At 48.0% G+C, this 18,287-nt stretch overlaps 1 protein-coding gene across 2 annotated transcripts; it reads left to right on the top strand.

Moving 5' to 3' along the window:
• Nucleotides 1-4,654: 4,654 nt before the first annotated feature.
• Nucleotides 4,655-17,931, top strand: LOC122367703 (golgin subfamily A member 5-like). Of its 2 annotated transcripts, none has more exons than XM_043341042.1 (14): nt 4,655-4,751; nt 6,792-7,045; nt 7,267-7,429; nt 7,751-7,835; nt 8,143-8,328; nt 8,608-8,726; nt 9,250-9,350; nt 9,539-9,679; nt 10,673-10,842; nt 11,799-12,115; nt 13,078-13,207; nt 14,236-14,354; nt 14,820-15,062; nt 15,909-17,931. In XM_043341042.1, exons 2-14 carry the CDS (start codon nt 6,894-6,896, stop codon nt 16,002-16,004), a joined length of 2,022 nt encoding a protein of 673 aa, XP_043196977.1. In that variant the 5' UTR covers nt 4,655-4,751; nt 6,792-6,893; the 3' UTR covers nt 16,005-17,931. The 2 variants fall into 2 exon arrangements, with proteins under 2 accessions (XP_043196977.1, XP_043196975.1); XM_043341040.1 differs by lacking the exon at nt 4,655-4,751 and adding an exon at nt 5,194-5,267.
• The last annotated feature ends 356 nt before the right edge of the window (nt 17,932-18,287 follow it).

The following is an 18,287-nucleotide window of genomic DNA, read 5'->3' as shown; positions in this document are numbered from 1 at the left end:
ACCCAATGAGCCAGTTCCTCAGTTGACTGTTTCCCTGGACACAGCTTGGCAATGTGAGCTTCAGCTAACTTTTGGCAAGTTGAAGGTTAGCAGGTAAGATTGAGTTAGGGTGAGTACCTACCTATAACTGGGTGCTGCTGCCATGCAGGTCTTGGGTAGGCTGCAAATATGTGTGATGATTGAGGTTAGGTCAGCTGTCAGGTTAGTCAGGTTCAGGTATGCTCAGTGCTCAGGTCACATTTTTATGGACATTTGGCAAATTAAAAAACTAACAATCTGATCTAAGCTAACCCGACTAAACATACACAACTACTGACTATAGGAACTGAGCACCTACCTACTTGTGCCTACATCTCATACCATGTCAAAGTAGAGTTCCTTGGTGGAAGATTACCCTCAGTACTTTTTATCCCAGCCCTGTGAAGAAAACTAATACTTCTACGCTCTGAGTCACTGCTGGCCATCCACAGGAAGAAACGCTGAGACTGAGAGCTTTGCCATTGTATATTGGACCAATAATGACTATCACGAATGACTATGAACACATAATATGATCACATCGTTGCATGGATTGTCACATTGACTATTTTACTACAATCCTTTTTTCAAGAAATACAGTGATGATGATTAACATCAAAATCAACATAAAGTGGATTTAGTGATCCAAGCTTTCTCCTCCAGTAGCAATGGAATGATCGCATGTTTCATTTGCCAGACACTGAGTACCTGATGCACATTACAATCTGCATAGCATCTAACAAACTGCCCAAGTCCATTCATTCTAGATTTTAACTTGATAGTTAGCACTAATTTATCTTGCTGTTGTAAGTTTTAGTTATCATTCAATATTCATACCAATACATCAATATGCGCTCATCAGTCAACATTTTCTGGCATGATCCTGCTCAGCGTGCTCTTCAGTATTGCTCCAAGGTCTACAATATTATACATAGCTTGTTTTTGGACAATAAGCTCTTTTAATTTTACTTTTTCTTGCTGATATATGAGCCCGATCAACTTGCGTTTATCAACCAAAATTTCATAACTTGTTCAACTTGATATTGATATTGCTCAGTAGTCAGGACCTCTGTCAGCCTCCTGGATACTTCAGATTGTTTTCAGTCAACATGCTTCTTAAATATGATATAAGTCAATCTTAAGGGATTCAAAACATCCAACAAAACGACATACAAGAGCAAGAAAACCACCAGATAAACTAAAAAATGGCCTTGGAACAGAGCCAAGTGGTGCTCCATTTGTTTGTTTACAATGATTGTAGTGCTGATGTATTTTTAGGACTCTGAACGTCGGCTTATAAAAAATGAAACGTTTTTACAAAAGTTGTAAGGCAAGTAATATTTATCTGAGAGAACTAAAATATTCAAAAGCCAAACACTATGAAATACATGAATCGGAACGAAAAAGTAACCCAAAAATCCAGCCTAATCACCGGCTCCTAAAACTGCAACACAATCAGCACTTTTCCCCGCAACTCGTTGTCCAGACGTAAATATGCGGTAAGGGGCGCCCAGCGGGAAGGGGCGCTTCAATATCGTTTGCACCCCTATCCTAGAATACCTTCCGCCGCCACTGAGGGTGACAGTCGGTGACACTACAGGGAAATAAGCTAAAATTAGAGCGCTCTATTTATTGCTCCCGCTACTTCACCGTCTCCCATAGGGTCCTGTGTTGAGCTGGTGTCGAGGCTCTAAAAATGACGCCGATTTTTGCACCCTTCTCACGAAAACCGCTCGGACCGCCTGGAAACTAATTGTTCCGCTCTAAAAATTTCATGATCGACGGGAAAATGAACGAGGAAAAGATTGGTCCTGAAATAATTCTGAACTCCCTGTAGAACATATCGAAATATGGCTGCAAACTAGGAGCATGTCAAAATCGACAAAACAATACAAATAAATTTCCCGGGATTTTTTTTATTTTCCATGCATCTGTGTATGAAATCAATCGGTTTTTCGGAAAGATCGTCTTCTGTTTAATAAATAATTCCATAATTGCAATCGAGAATAAAAACATTTCTGCTGTGACAGCAGTTTTGGCATTGTGCCAGTAGTGTGGCGTGCGCGGTGCTGCGTGGTCGTCGGGACGGAGTTGTGAGTATTTTCGGTGTTTTAAATGGTTGATGGCCATTTGAACCAGCTTTATATTATTTCCTACAAATTTTTGCATCAAATTATTGCTTTGAAAGACCATTGAAACCCCTTATCTCTTCATGAAACACGATCATATTAATCGTCGACGAAAATGGCGCGTGACTCCATGTGCGTTTCGATCGAAATAAATCGTAAATTAAATAATATTCGATGATAAGTATCATATTCTAGTGACACGTTTTCATAAAATAAGGCATAAACTTTGCAAGGAAGTCAACATTGGATAATTGGATTCTTATTTTGCTCACATATTGATATCCTTGTGGTAGTCAAATGGCTCAATTGTTAGATAAATGTAAATATGTGTTTTGGCTTGATGTTTGCTGTGAAACCACCCAGCCACTTGCTGGTTGAGTGGTTTTCTGATAATTACCTGATAATCATTTCTCCTTTTCCTTAAAAGAAACTAAAATTCTTTTCAAAGTAACCCATTTTTAGGAAAGGCGGCCTGCTCATTGACATTTCATGTTCTTGTTTTGTTATTGCTGGCAGTATTTTGATACAATAATGCAATATGAATTTTTTGTGTAATAATAAGACCTAAGACAAACTTAGTTAATGTGTCAATCAAACACCCAACAGAAAGATTGTGAGTCCTTGACGTGAAGTAGAATATTCTATGAATGTGTTTTATAGAATATGCCAAATTTTAAATTATTTTATTATTTGATACTGATAGCTGAGCATGTGAATTATGCCACAATATAATTTCATTTTCTGGTATTGAAATAGCCGGCAGTATTTTACTTCAACAAATGTAATATACATGGAATACATGTTGTTATGTTAGGTATGTTAAAAGTTTAATAACAGCCAACAGAAGGGGCTGTTTCAGCAGATAATGTTTGTACCTTATGCATTACCTTTCTTTTCTGCAGGACCATGCTTCTGCTGGGTGGTCGACATTTGCCTCCTGAAGAAGTTGAGCAACATGAAGACCACCACCAGATGAGGTGTCTGCAGTTCATGTGGAACTCTGCAGACTACAAGTGTTATGCCAACCACAACCAAAGTGCTGTGATCATGGAGGCATGAATCTCATAATAACACTTCAGATTTGCAGTTGTATCAAAGTGTGATTCAAACCACCTGTGGCATCTCACTCAATGCGTGAACAGTGTGATCATTTTGCAGTGTTCAGCTGCAACTAAGACATATTTTATTAGTGACTTGTTTTGCAATTAGCCACCAAAAGCATTTTTTGGGCTGGCCGCTGTAATATGTTGTGCACTGCGCAATATTGGTAGTGTTTTGTCACTTGTCAAGTTGTCAGTTGTGCATGTTGCCTGTTTCTCTGCCCTCAGCCCTCATTATCAGTTAAGTGGTGAATTGGCATCACTCAGTCTCCCCAGATCTCCATTGACTGTCTGTCAACCACCTAACTTGAGATGGTATTTGCTAATAGTGTCAGAAAGGAAGTGATTGTAGACATTTTTAGGAATATGAGCTCCGTTTCATGCGTGTTCCAGTGGTCATTTTGTCACATGTCCCATAGTGTAATAAATGGAAACTGTTGTTCCCTTTTGAAGGTAGGTACTCGCGGATGCAGAAAGCGTTGGGCCTAATTATTAAACGCACCCTCTTATCAGCGACGCACGAAATCGACAAATATCACCCTTTTTAGAACAGGAGGAAACGAAAACTTGTGAACGCAGCTGTACCTACAACAGTGCATAAGGAATTGAAATTCTGGGAGTTTTTGAAATTCGGAGAAACTCAAGTTGTCGACAGGTATGCCCCCTTGTACGTCAAAGACCGCTTAAAAAACAAACGTCTACAAATGAAGGCAGTATTCGTATGTTCGTTGTAATTGCAGCAGCCTAGCAACATGCATTGCGGTCCGATGGCGAATTAAACTCGTGCTCAAAAACTATGCCGGTAACTGCCAATGCACTTAGGTCATCGGTGAGGAGAGGAAGGGTTATGTCAAATGTCAACATCATAGAAATGGCTTCATCTATTGAGCTGTGCCTATTGTACATAATTCAACCAATCTATGCATTTCGTTTCTTGCAATCTACTCATGCCTTCACTCCAGCTTCAGAGTAATCATCCCATATTGTACGTCTTAAGATATTGATTTATATGGCGGTTTGCAATTGCTAGCCACGTCTTACCTCAGTTTGGTGGCCCCGCATCGGCCCACTCGGCCGCTCTAAAATTGACTTACGGAGGAGGATGGTGGCTTTTATTTTAGCTTCTCCGCTGACTGCGGGGAGCGCCGTCGCCGAGGTAGAAGCAATAATTAGCTTATGTTTGGGACTAATTTCCACGCTTAATTAACATTTTAATGTTATTTTGATTAATTCATTTTAATCTTTGACGCATTCTCTTTCTATTGATACCATCCACCGGTCTGAGAATTACTGCCTTGCTGCGTAAGGGCCGATAAAAGATCACGTTTTTAGGGGTATCTCTTCAACATGGGGCAGGAGCAATAAATAGAGCACTCTAATTTTAGCTTATTTCCCTGGTATGTCACCAACTGGTGAGGGGCTGAGTTGCGGTTACCGAACGCCATCGGCCGGACCTCGTAGAATAGATTTGAATCTTCCTCGTCCGGGAGACATCGAATGCTGCGTAAGTAAGTCTATAGGTATCGTCTCGAATATCGCAACCTGCTCAAACCGTTAGCGCCCCAAGGCTACGGCTACGCCCGCTACCGACGCGACGCTACCTTGGCGTCTGATTGTTTACGTTGTCATTTTACGGTACTTTCCCAAATGATAAATGGGAGCATGTATGTAAACTCAGTATGTTGTTGATGACGTCATTGAACCTTACTTCTGATTTTTATGATTTATATGGTATGCTGCTTTTATTTCTGGAACAAAGATATATTTGAGGATTCAATAATTTGTTAAAGCCCTTTCTCAAATATTGATATTAGCACGATATTAGCTCATAACTTCACTGAACAGAGAAATAAAAGAAGATTTTTATGTTGCCGGCTGCTGAGCGAGTCGCTTGTTCTAATGACGTAAAAGAAATTTACATTCAATGCAATCCAAATTTTGTTAGCAAGTCAAAGTGGCGCGCTATCATTTCAATTTCGTGAGCTCTCAAAGCTTTATATTATTATTTCTTTATATTGCTGTGAGTGTTATCGAAGCATTACGTTTTTCTATTTCTATCACCCTCAGTAATATACCTACGCCCTCATGGTTTTAGTTTTTAAGTGTGTTGTGGGCAACTCCCCGACTGGAAAAAATGCACGCTTTCGTCGAGAACTCGAGCGTAGTTGGGCGTTTGCGCCGAAAATTTTCGGCGTACTTCGGCGTAAATCGACGGCTTGCGCCGAAATTTTCGGCGTACTTCGGCGTAAATCGCGAAAAAACCGTCAGGGGGGGTGGCACCAACCCCCCTCGGCCGGCGAGGATTAAATGTCTTCGGGAGTTAAACATCTTAAATATCACTTATCTTGTCTCGTGTTCGTCTCAGGGTATTTAAGTCATGTTCAGTGAACCTGATTGTGACTCTCCCACGGCGGGAACAGTTCACCAGTCGAGAGTGAGGTTATGGATTGTCGGATTCCCTAGTTCAGATAACGTATGCTATCGTGTGCGTATTGACCGTTGTGATTCCTGTATTTCCGGCGTGTGGTTTGCGAGTGGACGCTGGCAATCGGTCCCGCGTGGCCTGGTATCTGCCCGATCCCATCGGCCGTGCTTGCACCACGCCTGTTGAAGGCCCCGTCAGGCGTCAGTCACCGGTTGGGCACTACTGCTGATCAGAGCCGGGCAACAAAATAAAGGTTACATTATGGAACATGCCAGTGAGTTTGTGAGTCAGGAGATTTTGTGATAGCGAACGCTGGTGCTCGGTCCCGCATGGCCTGCTGATGTCTATTGTCTGCCCGATCCCGTCGACCGTGCCAACAACCGTCTGTAGACAGTAGTCACTGGAAGACAGCCACACACACACGCCAGCCCCCCCCCCCTCGACGAAAAGTGCGTGGCTACAGCCTGCAGCCATCAGTAAGCCTTGAAAATTTTCGGCGCATGAAGCATGGCTTGGTAAAATAATTTCGGCGCATAAACCCTTGCGCCGAAATTTCGGCGCATCACCTCCGCCGAGAACTTCAGCGTAGTGGAGGCATTTTTTCCAGTCGGGGGCAACTCCAGTCTGCCAGACGGGTTATTGGAAATTAATAAAATTTGGACAGATTTAAGTCTTTTTAACGTTATCTGTTACTAACAAAGCCATCAGGGCCCTGTTTCACCCGTGATAGCAGCACGCTGCTTTTACACGTGTCAAATTGGGTTTCCATGGAAACATCAACAGGCCCATTGCTCCAACACTACCACAAGTGTGACCTCAGCTCGCGCAATTTGACAGCAGCGTGGTAGCAGCGTCCCGTGAAACACCGCCCAGATGATTCCATTTTTGGATATTGTCCAAAAACGATATAGGTGGCTCCATACAGACAATATGCTCTCATACTGTATTCCTATTTTGGCACTGCTTCTCACTGCAACCAATTAAACATTTTTTATTGCTAAGTGATTTTTTTTTTGCAATGTTTGTATGCAAATATCATAATCTAATGAGATACTGTTGTCTGTTTGTACTTTGTCCCCAATATGTTTCTAACTTGTTTGCTCTTTGGTGTCTTTTCAGGCAAACTTCCTGAAATACATGCCACATGCATACAATCTAGTCACCATATGACCCAGAAGCATTGATTGCTGAGCAGAAAAACAGTACACTGGAGAAACAGCCATGTCCTGGCTCAGTGGCCTGGCTTCAAGGACTGAGAACCTGCTGAATTCCCTGGACGAAAGTGCAGCATCTGTCTTGACCAAAGCAAAGACTGCCAATGGAGTTAACTCCAAGCCATCTTACCGCTATGACACAGAGAGTGTGTCACCTATGTAAGTACCTATACTAATGGACTAAATAATGACTGATGCAGCAGACATTTTATGTCTGCTTTGGTTGGTGATTTTCCAGAGAAGACTTCTTTCAAACTTACATAACTGGTTCATGATGCATGCCTTGCTACCTTTTTAAAACATAATCAAAGTCGCCATTGCTGATGCCTGCTGCTTGCCAGCCCTGCCCATCCCATCTCACTCTCCCACTCCGCCATCAGGCTGGCGGCGTCGCCCCGCGGGGCTCCGTCCCAGCCGGCGCCGGCACGCACCCCGTCCCACGGCAGCGCTCCGGCCGCCTCCCCCGGCCGCCGGCCAGGCCGGGCCGACCCTGAGGAGCAGCTGATCGCCTTCCTCAACGACTCGTCCACGCCGGCGAAACCAGTGAGTCGCCGGGGGAACACAGGGGAGGGGAGGTAACATTGGCCGCTTTGGTGGAGTGGACTCTCAACTTGCACTGGTCTAATCTGGGTAAAGTGATAGGGATAAGGGAAATGCCGTGGTCGTGTTAGTGTGCCGAAATGCGAGTCTTCGCTCGAATGCGTGGTCCTATTTCAGTCGTCTCATGCTGGCCAGGTTCGATCTTGGTCACCTCACACATACTGAACTGTTTCAGTCCTTTCACACTGACTGGCCCATTTCAGTCCTCTCACTCGGCTGTGTTATGTTGTATTTAGTCACCTCACCCACTCTGATCTGTTTCAGTCGTCGGGTCACTCGCGTCAGTCGAGTGTCTCCTCCGTGGTGTCGGTCGGGAACTTCCTCTCGGTGGCCTCCGGACAGGAGACCGGTAAGATCCGCCGGTTTTTCGTGGTGGCTTTAATCGCAGTTGCATTGCGAAACAAGTAACAAATAAGTTTATTGATGTTATGAACAATCATCATTTTTACTGACCTACGACCGCTACGAGTAAACTAGATGTTTATGCTTGCTTGTAAGACTGTAGTAGAGGCTCTCAATGTTCATCGCTCACCTCAGTGCCAACAGCCAAGTAAGCAAACAGTCGAACGTTGCTTATACCATATGCCGCGCTGCTCCCATTGTGAAACTGTTTCGTCAACCTGTTCTCATCTGCTTCGTCGTTGTGCACCCCTCAGCACCGACCCCGCCCGCTCCGACCGCCCCGGCCGACACAGCCATCTCCATACCGACCGGTGGCGCCCCTAGCGTCGAGAACGGGAACCACTCCGAGTCGGATCAGCTCCGTATGCTGCAGCGGGAGATCTCCAATCTGAACCGCGAGATGGCGCAGCTGCTACAGCGCGCCAAACTCGGCGAAAAGGGTTAGTAGCGGTCGCTGATGGGCAGTTGGACACGTCTACTGAGTTGAAGAAGATACTGAGCAGCTGGTCTTCTTGTGTTTGACCCAAATTTAAATTGATGTTTATGGTATGGAAGTATTATAGATAATTTGACTCTGCTCCATTTCGAGCAGCACCAAGCGTAGATATAACGAACGTTGATTGACCCCAGTCACTGCGAGCTTCCTTAGTGTTGTATCACGGACAACACCCTAGTCACCTGCGCCCCTGACCTGTCTCTGCCCTGTTCTGTGCCGTCAGAGTGCACCAAGCTCAAGTACCAGCTGTCGACGGCTAACTCTCAGGTCACGGAGACGGAGCGCCAGTGTCGCCACCTGCAGCAGCGAGACGTCGACCTGCAGGAGTCACTGAAGGCTAAGGTAGGGATGGAGGGTGAGCCGACCTGCAGGAGTCACTAAAGGCTAAGGTATGGGTGTAGTGAGAGTGGGCTCGTGGGAGGCTTTCCTAGGTGCCATTATGTAAGCTGGAGATGTTGGGATTGGGCAGACGTGTGCTCAGTGTTGAATTTTGTAATTTTCAGAGGTCTTGTGGTACAGGGGCCCGCAGTTGCTACTGTACAGCGACCCTGAGTAAATTGTCCCAGCACCCTCACAGGGAACAACGATAAGCTGTCAGAGGGTACTCACAGGAAACCTCAGCTGCTCTTGTACAGGGACCAGCAGTCGATATCAATGTTATCGGTTGTTACTGGACAGGACAGACGGTTAGACTTGGGGTTCGTGTACAGTAGCAACTGCGGGTCCCCGTACCAGTGCGTCTAAAAAGATACCTGGTCACCCAGTTTTTATTCAGATTCTGATATATTGACTGATGAGCTTGTATTTTGGCAATCACTTGTGATATATACCCGTACCTGACCTGACCTCGACCTGACCACGGCAGGACGGTCAGCTGGCTCTGCTCAAGGTGCGCCTGGACGAGGCGGACGGGGAGCTGCGCAGCCGGCAGGCGGCCGTCGACAGGCTACAGCTGGAAAACGACAGGTAAAGAATGCATTTTGTTATTCCTGTTAGGTATTGAATTCTTAGATATCACTTAAATATCACTTGTCTTTGTGCATATTCGTTTTTATCACGTTATTACCAGTCGCCACCAGTAACTTACTACTCTTTGGTAACTCTCTCGCTCGCTATATCACGTGCCTGACCACCGCCCGCTCCCCCGTGTCCAGGATCCTGCAGTCGTCCAGTGACACGTCCGGTCAGCAGTCTGGCACCATCCAGGGACTCCAGGACCGGCTGCACGAGGCGGAGGCGCGCATACGGCAGGAGCAGCACGCGCTGACCGCCGCGCAGCAGGGCCACGATCGCAGGTGGGTGGGGAAAGACAGAGCGAGCGTGAGAGCGTGTGAGAGTGATGCTGCGGCGGCTAGGGTGGTCTGGGTGAAGTGCAGTAGGCGTTAGGAGGAGGAGGTAGGTTTGTTTGTATGGTGTGGCTGGGTGTGAGTGAGTTTGTTTGTGTACACGGTGTGGCGTGGAAGGGGCCGGTGTTATGGTAACGGTTCAGAAGGTTACGCTCAGGCGAAATGGCGTCGTATGTTTCACTGTTGGTGGCGCTGTGAACAAACAAACGTTTAGATGAGATTGTAATGAATATCAACTGGTACCCAAGTTTCAGCGACTATCTGAAACACTGGAAGTGAAGGCGGCGATTTTGTGCTCTTTGCCAGCTCCTGGCATCCCAGATTTTGGTAAAACAGCTACCTTTCGGCAATCGGTGGAGAACTGTTCGCAGTTTGAACAGCCGCCAGACGGCGCCGCGCGAATCGATGACGCCGTTTCACATGTGTTACCGGGGGCTCACCGTGACCATGGACAGTTTCCGGGCCGGCGCCGCCACCCAAGGCCCGGACCTTTCCAACGGGGCGGCGTTTTATGGCCGCTGGTGTTTGCTGATGGATCACAAGCTCCCAAGAACGAGCACTTGCACCAAGGACATGCCACCCTTTGTTCCGTGGTCCCTGGCCTCGGTGGTTGGCAACGGTCGTGTTGGTCAAATGCCGACATGGGGCGCGATCAGTGATAGATTAAACTTATAAAGCCGCTGCCCTGTCTGTAAATATTAGTATATGGTCTAATAAAAACACAGTTGGACCCTTCTTAGTCCGATCGTACACGGTGTCATAGCACGACGAATTTGTATCAATGTAGCTGCCCCTTTTTGAGGAATCATGATGACAGTTATTAAGTTCAGTGTTCACGTTTCTGTCCTGTTTTCACTCTCCGTTTCACTAACGAGTCCGTGTCTCTCCTGCCCATGCCGGTGACCAGTCTATTCCACTGACCCCACCCCTCTCCTCCCTCAGGCTGGAGCAGCTGAGTGCCGAGCGGGAGACGCTGACGTCCGAACTGACCTCGGCGCGTCAGCAGCTGCAGCAGCAGCAGAGCAGCGGGGCCGAGCTGCAGCGGCAGCTGGCCGACAGCCGGCAGCTGGCCCAGAGCACCGCCGCAGAGCTGGCTGAGTACAAACTCAAAGGTAGGGTAAAGTCAGATACAGAGTACAAACGGGTACGACGAACTGAGCTAGAGTGAAAACCCAAAGGTACGGTGGGCTGAGATACAGAGGACAAACTCAAAGGTACGGCGGTCAGCTCGAGTACAAACTCAATGTACGGCAAGGACAGAATATAAACTCAAAGCTGTGACATTAGTCAGGATAGACTCGAAGATACGGCACAGTCTGAGGGCAATTTTAAAGGTAGATACACTTTAAACTTTGAGATGGCGCAAACTCGCACTCGAGCGGAAACTCAAAGGCTAGCGCCCCCCGGTCGGTTGGCGGTGGTTGAGCCATGATGTGCCCTGTTCATTGGTTATGGTCTTTGTTCAAGGCCCGAGCCCTTCCAAACGACGGGCCAATTTGCAGATAGCTAGCAGCGAGTATGCGGCACAGTTGAACACCTTACATTGACCTGCGGATTGTTTCTGCAAATATTTTATCCTGGTATGCAAGCATCAGGAATGCGGATGACATCTAACACACTGCAACATTTCCTTATACGTACCAACTACCTTGCATTCCTCCGGCCCAGTACTATTCCACTGGGAACACAGACTAGCCTCATTATCACCCTTTGCTGGTGGCTGTTTATTCCCCCTCCAGTCCAGACCGGAATCGCACTCTAATCTTTGCCAATTGGATTTGTGTTTCCTGGTGACAAAATTCGTGCTCGATAGCGGCAGACTATCCCGGTCACAGCCGACCTCGTATGTGTCCCGACACAAGGCGTCAGAGTCACGTAAATCCGCGTTCGTTTCGGCGATTGCCGCGATGCCATCGGTGATAAACATGGCCTACCGTTATACAATCGCCCTGATAGTACCGTTTTAGGCCGTGGAAGCCGGACTAGACCGGCCGTCCTCGTATTTTTATTCCCCGGGTGTTTTCGGTTGTGTAATGACGCTAACCCGGTTCCGTTTGGTGTGTTGCAGCCCAGCGGATCCTGCAGTCGAAGGATCAGCTGATATCGCGCCTGAAGGAGGGCAGCGGCGGCTCGGACGGAGACAGCAGCGATCTGGTTCAGGCCGAGCTGGAACAGGTGCGCTCCGAGCGGGAGCTGGCGCAGACTGAAGTGCACAAACTGGCCGCTAGGGTGCAGCAGCTGCGGGACGAGCTGCAGCACGTCGAGTCGGCCGCCGCGGAGGAGGCGCAGGCGGCCGGCGAGGCGCTGCGCGAGGCTGAGACTCGCGAGGCGGCCGAGACGAGACTCCGCCAGGAGCTGGAGAAGGAACTCGAGTCGGCTCAGCAGGTACGAGTGGGGACGCGGAACGAAAGATAAAGGCAACTAATCAGCAGCAAAGCATGGGCTCCGCCACCGGGGGGGGGGGGGAGGGGGGGACTAGGGTGTCCGGACCCCCCAAATTCGACATCTGTAATATAGCTTGTGTATAAGGATGCGTATTTTTGGGTTGGATCCTCCAATTCTGAGACCGTGGCGGAGCCCCTGCAGCAAAGACAACGAAAGGATGATGTTAGCGCTCTGAAGTCACTGTTCCATCATTTTCCATCTTCAGGACAGTCATATCCCAAGACAGGGCAGTCTCATCCACGCCTTGATCCCTTGATCCGGGCTGGACGGCCACTTTCATTCGAGATTCGACGTGGGTAGCTCCTCATAAGCAGACCCATCGTGCGGTGGAGTGACCGCTAGCGGGGCTGGGTGGGCTGTCCATGTGACGGGCTCAGCCCCGGCGGTGCAACAGAGTGGCCGCCCAAACCACTGTCTTCGCTTATTTCCTTTCATCCTTCTGGTTCTGAAAAGGCCTTGTCAGACCGAAAGGGTCCAACTTAACAAAACAAAACAAAACAAAGCAAGAAACCTTTGTTATTTTCGTGGTTGATACTTGATAACAGCATTAGGGTGCGATGTAAGGATGAACTACGTGCCTTACCTTTATTCGGATGCTCCTATTCGGACTTCCGTATGAATGTTTTTTTTTTTCTATGCTGTTTGTTTATGCTTTGGTGAGCCCGCATTTGCTTTCGATTTCCTCACACAAGAACAGGACGGTGATGATAACATTTGATGGATCCGGAACAAAAGAGACCGAAGGTAAACTATGGTAAAGGCATACCACAAGTAACTTCTACCTCAAACGCAAGACGGCTTTCCTTTGCTTTGTCCGGTCCCGTTTTGATCTCGCCTAAGACGCAATGAATCTGGGTGCTTTAACAATTACACTTCATTGCCATGGGCTCCCTCCGCTGCAGGAGCTGCGCTACATGCGCGAGGACATGGTGCAGCAGAAGACGCAGGCGCTGACGCGGCTGCAGGAGCGAGACGTCGAGATTGAGAAGTTGCGGAGACAGATCACCTCCAAGCACGTCGCCAGCAGTACAGGTGCGTTTGAGCGACGGTAGCGGGCTAGTCCATAGGACGTATAACTCTGTGAATAGTCGGGCTGTCTGTTGTCCTACCAATGGTCGTTACTTGGGTACTAGTAAAAGCATCATAGTTTTGTATTGAGTATCGGATTCAGTATGTAGATTATGCTACGGCTGGCCAGTTTGATTGCATCGTGATTGTCCAGTTTCAGACGTGAATGCTGCTGTTGTGCTTTCAGTTAGTTCGTAAAAGGATGTCCGGTTGAGTACTGTTTGGTGTGTGCGTTTCATGCGAAGGACCAGGGATGTTTTCTATGTACTGGTGATTAAGCCTAACCCGACGTTCCGTGTTCATAGAATCCTGGTCGCGTATAAGCCTTACGGCCGCTGATTGCGGTATTTGCATGGACGCGACTTTCCTTGTTTTGTGGAAGAAACTTGAATGACTGGTGCCACGGAAATCCCGATGGCTTTTTAACGCTTCTTTCGTGTCGATCTAGCCGGGTCCTGTGCAGTTAATTTGGGCAAAATTACCGCCGCTAACCAAACAGACGCCATCAACCTAGATCACCGAATACCTCGGTTCACGCACACACGGGCAGACACGCGGCCTTACGTAACGCACCTGTCAACTATGCCGGAGGAAGGGTGTCACGGACGCCAAATGGGGTCTCCGTCCCACATTACACGGTCGTTAGCCCTTCCCCGCCCCCTGGGACGCCAGCGGAGCGGGGAGCCGGACACGGCACTTTGGGCAGACGAGCCGCCGAACAGGACATCGACCTTTGAGGAAAAACTGCCGCCGTCCTACGTCCTGTTCGAACCACGGCGGCCGAAGGAAATCTGCAGGAAACAAACCACAGGGAAACGTCTTTGAATGCAGTTTACAGAGGTTGGGGCTTCTTTTGCTGAACACTATGCGAATGCATAGTGCATACGGTGACAAGTTACGCTGGTGACATATTAGGTCCTCAAAGAGAGGCAGTTTCACTTGCGTCACATTCACGGATTCATCCTTGACGCCTGCTCTCTTCCGTGTTACAGAGGTGGAGCTAGAGACCCGTCTGAGGTCACTGACCGAGGCGCTGATACAAAAACAGACCAACATCGAGTCCCTGAGCACGCAGAACAAGTCGCTGCAGCTGCAGCTGGAGCGGTCACAGGTCAGTCGGGATGCCGGCGGGATTGGCCTTGCGATGGTAGTCTATATTACAGGCTTTTATAGACATTACGTCTCGATTCGATGATATTTATTTGGAGACTCACTTTTACAATCGATCTAGCAAACACTGGTGTATCTTTCGTTTCCTTATTACTTCATTCATTCATTCATTCATTCATTCATTCATTCATTCATTCATTCATTCATTCATTTATTCATTCATTCTTTTATTCATTTATTTAGTTATTCGTCCATTCATTCATACGTTTATTCATTCCTTAGCCCCACTACAATTTTTCTTTTCTATGGCTCAATCTTTGTACTAACTCTAGTGGATATGGCGTACGATGCTCGGTCACGACTCTTTGTGCAGTTATGAGGCTACAATAATTTAACACACGACAGGCTCGCATCACAGTTACCCTCACAAATCCCTGACCCCCTCCCTCCCCTCTGCCCACCACAGACCCAGGTACGGGAGCTCGAGGGGTGCGCCCCGCCGCCTTCGGAGCGGGCTCCGTACCACTCGGAGGTCGGCTCCGACTCGGTGCGGCTGCGGACACCCACCTTCCTGGCCGAGACGCCGTGGGATGGCAGCGTCACCAGGAGAGTGAAGCGCGCCTACTCGAGCCTGGACGCCTGCTCCGTCAGAATGGGCGTCTTCCTGAAGCGGTACCCCATAGCGCGCATCTTTGTGCTGGGGTATATGGTGAGTTGGAGGGGTGTGGGGCTGCTTGGAAAAATGATTGAGAAGGGGTGGTTAATGAGGTGTTTGTTTATTTTGTGGGGGTGGATGAGCGGGGGAGGGGGAATAGTGGATGGTTTTGAATCTGGATGGTTGGGTCGTGGAGAAAGGGCAGAGTGTGTGAAGGGCTCGGCAATAAGGTGTTGCTGCGCTTGTGATGAAGAAAGATGATGGGGTAGACTTCATACATGTGTAAGTTGCAGGGGAATGCTTTTTCCACAATGCTGAAGTTTAGGAGTGGCATTTTAACCAGGGCCGTACATAGGTATTCGGGCATGGGCTAGTTGAAAGTTGTTGAGATAGCATCACACACCGCTAAATTTTACTCTATCGATCTACTGTTTCGGCGAAAGTGAAAGCGAGGCGAGGATTAGGTGCTAGTTTGGAGCAGTGCCAAACACGAACGCCTTTGGATCCGTGTCTATATTTGCTGTTACGTGGTTCCTCGCTCGCCGTTTCATAGATTTAATCAAGATATAGCGCCTTTGGACATCAAGACAGTTGTGGCCCGCTATTCAGTTTATGTTTCTATGCGGTCGACTTTCCATGTAGGAATGTTGAAAGCAAAATGGACCTTTTCCAAGCGTTGTTCTTACAATAGTATCAGCTAACCCGTACTGCTTTATTGTTATTGCGCAATGTGCATCACATAGCTTTCTCATTAATTTGTGTTTGATCGTATTTTGTATTGTTGATTGCAGCTATTAAACTCGACCCGCTGGTCAATATGGATAGTAAGTGTTTTGCCATCTGCCTTCAACCACTGTCTGTTGGCGTATTTAACTGATGTTTCCTCCCGCTTTGCGCCAGTGCCTGCTGCATTTGTGGGTGATGATCGTACTGTTCACCTACACACCCGAGATTCACGGCGAGGACTTCCATCGCACCTTCAGCCCCCAGCCGTGACTGTGAGAAGTCGGACCCCGTGCCTCAAACCAGCCTCACCCGGCCGAGGAAAGGAACTTGCTGGCTGCAGAGGCGAAGTCGACGCTGTCTGGTTCAAGAATACTGTGCTGTTGAGCGCACTGCTACGGTTTCTGGAAGCTGTCATCGGTAGGCCGGTTTGAGCGGGATCAGACACATGAAAAAGTGGGTATTATGCCAGACACACAGAACAGCCGTGCTGTATGTGACGGTGTGACGGGATTGTTACGGTGTCTGGTACGTTGTTACGGTGGAGTTTTGTTACGGTGGCGGATGCTGTGATGCTGTTCACGATGTGGGGAAGGTGCAAGTGACTAACATGTAAAATGTAGTTTTTACTGGGCATTGTCACGGGGACAATTTTGTGCGCACGTTGTAATATGACTGCCCTCACGATACGTCTATGCTGTTTTGTATAGCCTTGGCTGGCCGTTACTGAAAGGTGACTTCGTAAGCCTTCGCGACCACTCAGTTTTATTGCACTATTCACCAGTAAAACGCCTTTTGGGCGACGAACGAGCGAGCGAGATAGTGAGCCCTGCACGTGCGGAAGGGCGAGAGGGTGCTTCCAACTGGCTTGCGCAAAGCACCCTTCTAACTGGTCGCTAGCGGTGTGCCAAATTTGAACGCAATCGGCCCAGCCGTTCCTGAGATCTGGAAGCGGCATTCTGCACGTGCGCACGTGCAAACGGGGTCCAAAATGACTTTTGCACGGCACCCTACTAACTGGTCCCCAACTGTGTACTAAATTTGAGCGCAATCGGCCCAGCCGTTCTCGAGATCTGGAAACGCCCCCTGCACGTGCGCACGTGCAGTAGCACCCTAACCGCAACACATGGGAATGCATTGCCTGGTGGGTGCCTACCTGTATGCCAAGTTTCAGCGAAATCGCCCCAGTAATTACCGAGTTACTGAAATGGGAACAAATTTGGCACCTCTTATTGTTGTATTTTGCACGTGCACTGGGGGTGACCCACATGCATCGAGAGTATCCTATTTTGGGTAGAAGGGATGCTGCTACCCTATAAAAATTACCGCAAGTTAATCGCCCAAGCGGCTGCTGAGATATGAGCCTCTCAAAATCACTACTTTTGCAAAACAGCTTGAACACCCTTGACTTTTCACGTGCCACGTGCCACGACGGTCACTGAGATGTATCAAAAGTAGTCAATTACGGGGTAGAAGGGATGGGGCTACCCAACAAAAAAGACCGCAGGCCAATCGGTCCAGCGGTTGCTGAGATATAAGCCTCTCAAAAGCGTTACAGGCCGGGCCGGGCCGCTCATACTGAGATTTTTCCGTTATATTGAAAAGACTCACTTCGCTCGCTGCGCTCGCTCGCTCGTAACAACTGTATAGTGAGCCATCTTTCCGTGGTCACCTTCACTGACTTCCTCTTTGTTAAGTTCTCTGTTCCGAGCACCAGTACGTAGATGCTATTCTATCATCACAAATAGCACAGAGCAGTAGGTTCAGGATTATACTGATAATTGCCACAAAGTGAAGTGCCAATCCGCCTGTATATCTACCGGATATTCTAGGTTTAAGCGGCGGAAATTTGCCACAACCAAAGCGACGATGCTCTACAGGGGCTACCTTTGATGATGGACTTTGTCATGTGGTGCGTATAACTCCTGCTGCCCCATGCACTTTTTCTCTTCTGTTCGGTCACAAAGTTTACCCGATATTTTAGGACCTTAGGTCATTCATTCCATTGTGGGCCACAGCAATGTCAGTGTTTATATGTGCGGTAAGTGATACGTGGCTGCATTGGGTCACAAAATGTTATTTCTGATGTTTGCATATTTATTCGCGATTGTAAGAACCCGTACGCATGCGTTGTACGTATGCCCAGCACTGTATTATGTATATGAAAGTTCGACCGATGAAAATAAACATGTTTGCAAGATCCAGTTGGTTGGCAGGTTGCTATAGTCGAAATCTGGAAATTAAGCTCATTTCTTTCAAACTATCGGTTATTTTTGTCGTCTCCCTCCACCTGCTCTTCATCCACCGATGCCAAACCAAATGAAAATATTTGAGCATAGCGGTCAGTATCAGCCAAGGACCTGGAACCGGCCGCATACACTCGATCGAGATATACTGACGCAATCTCTGACTCGGCGTGACTCCTGAGTTTCGCAGTCAGCACTGACGAGAAACTGCAGCCTGCTTCAGTACAGTGTAGCGTCGTTCGTTCGAACATTCAGCGGAAACTCGCGAACTCCAGGAGGACCTCGCCTCGGTACAGGAAGGCTAAATGCG

The sequence above is a fragment of the Amphibalanus amphitrite genome, unplaced genomic scaffold (assembly GCF_019059575.1).
Source record: "Amphibalanus amphitrite isolate SeventyFive unplaced genomic scaffold, NRLGWU_Aamphi_draft 000890F_arrow, whole genome shotgun sequence".
Taxonomy (NCBI): Eukaryota; Metazoa; Arthropoda; class Thecostraca; order Balanomorpha; family Balanidae; genus Amphibalanus; species Amphibalanus amphitrite.
This window is presented reverse-complemented; position numbering and strand designations above follow the sequence as displayed.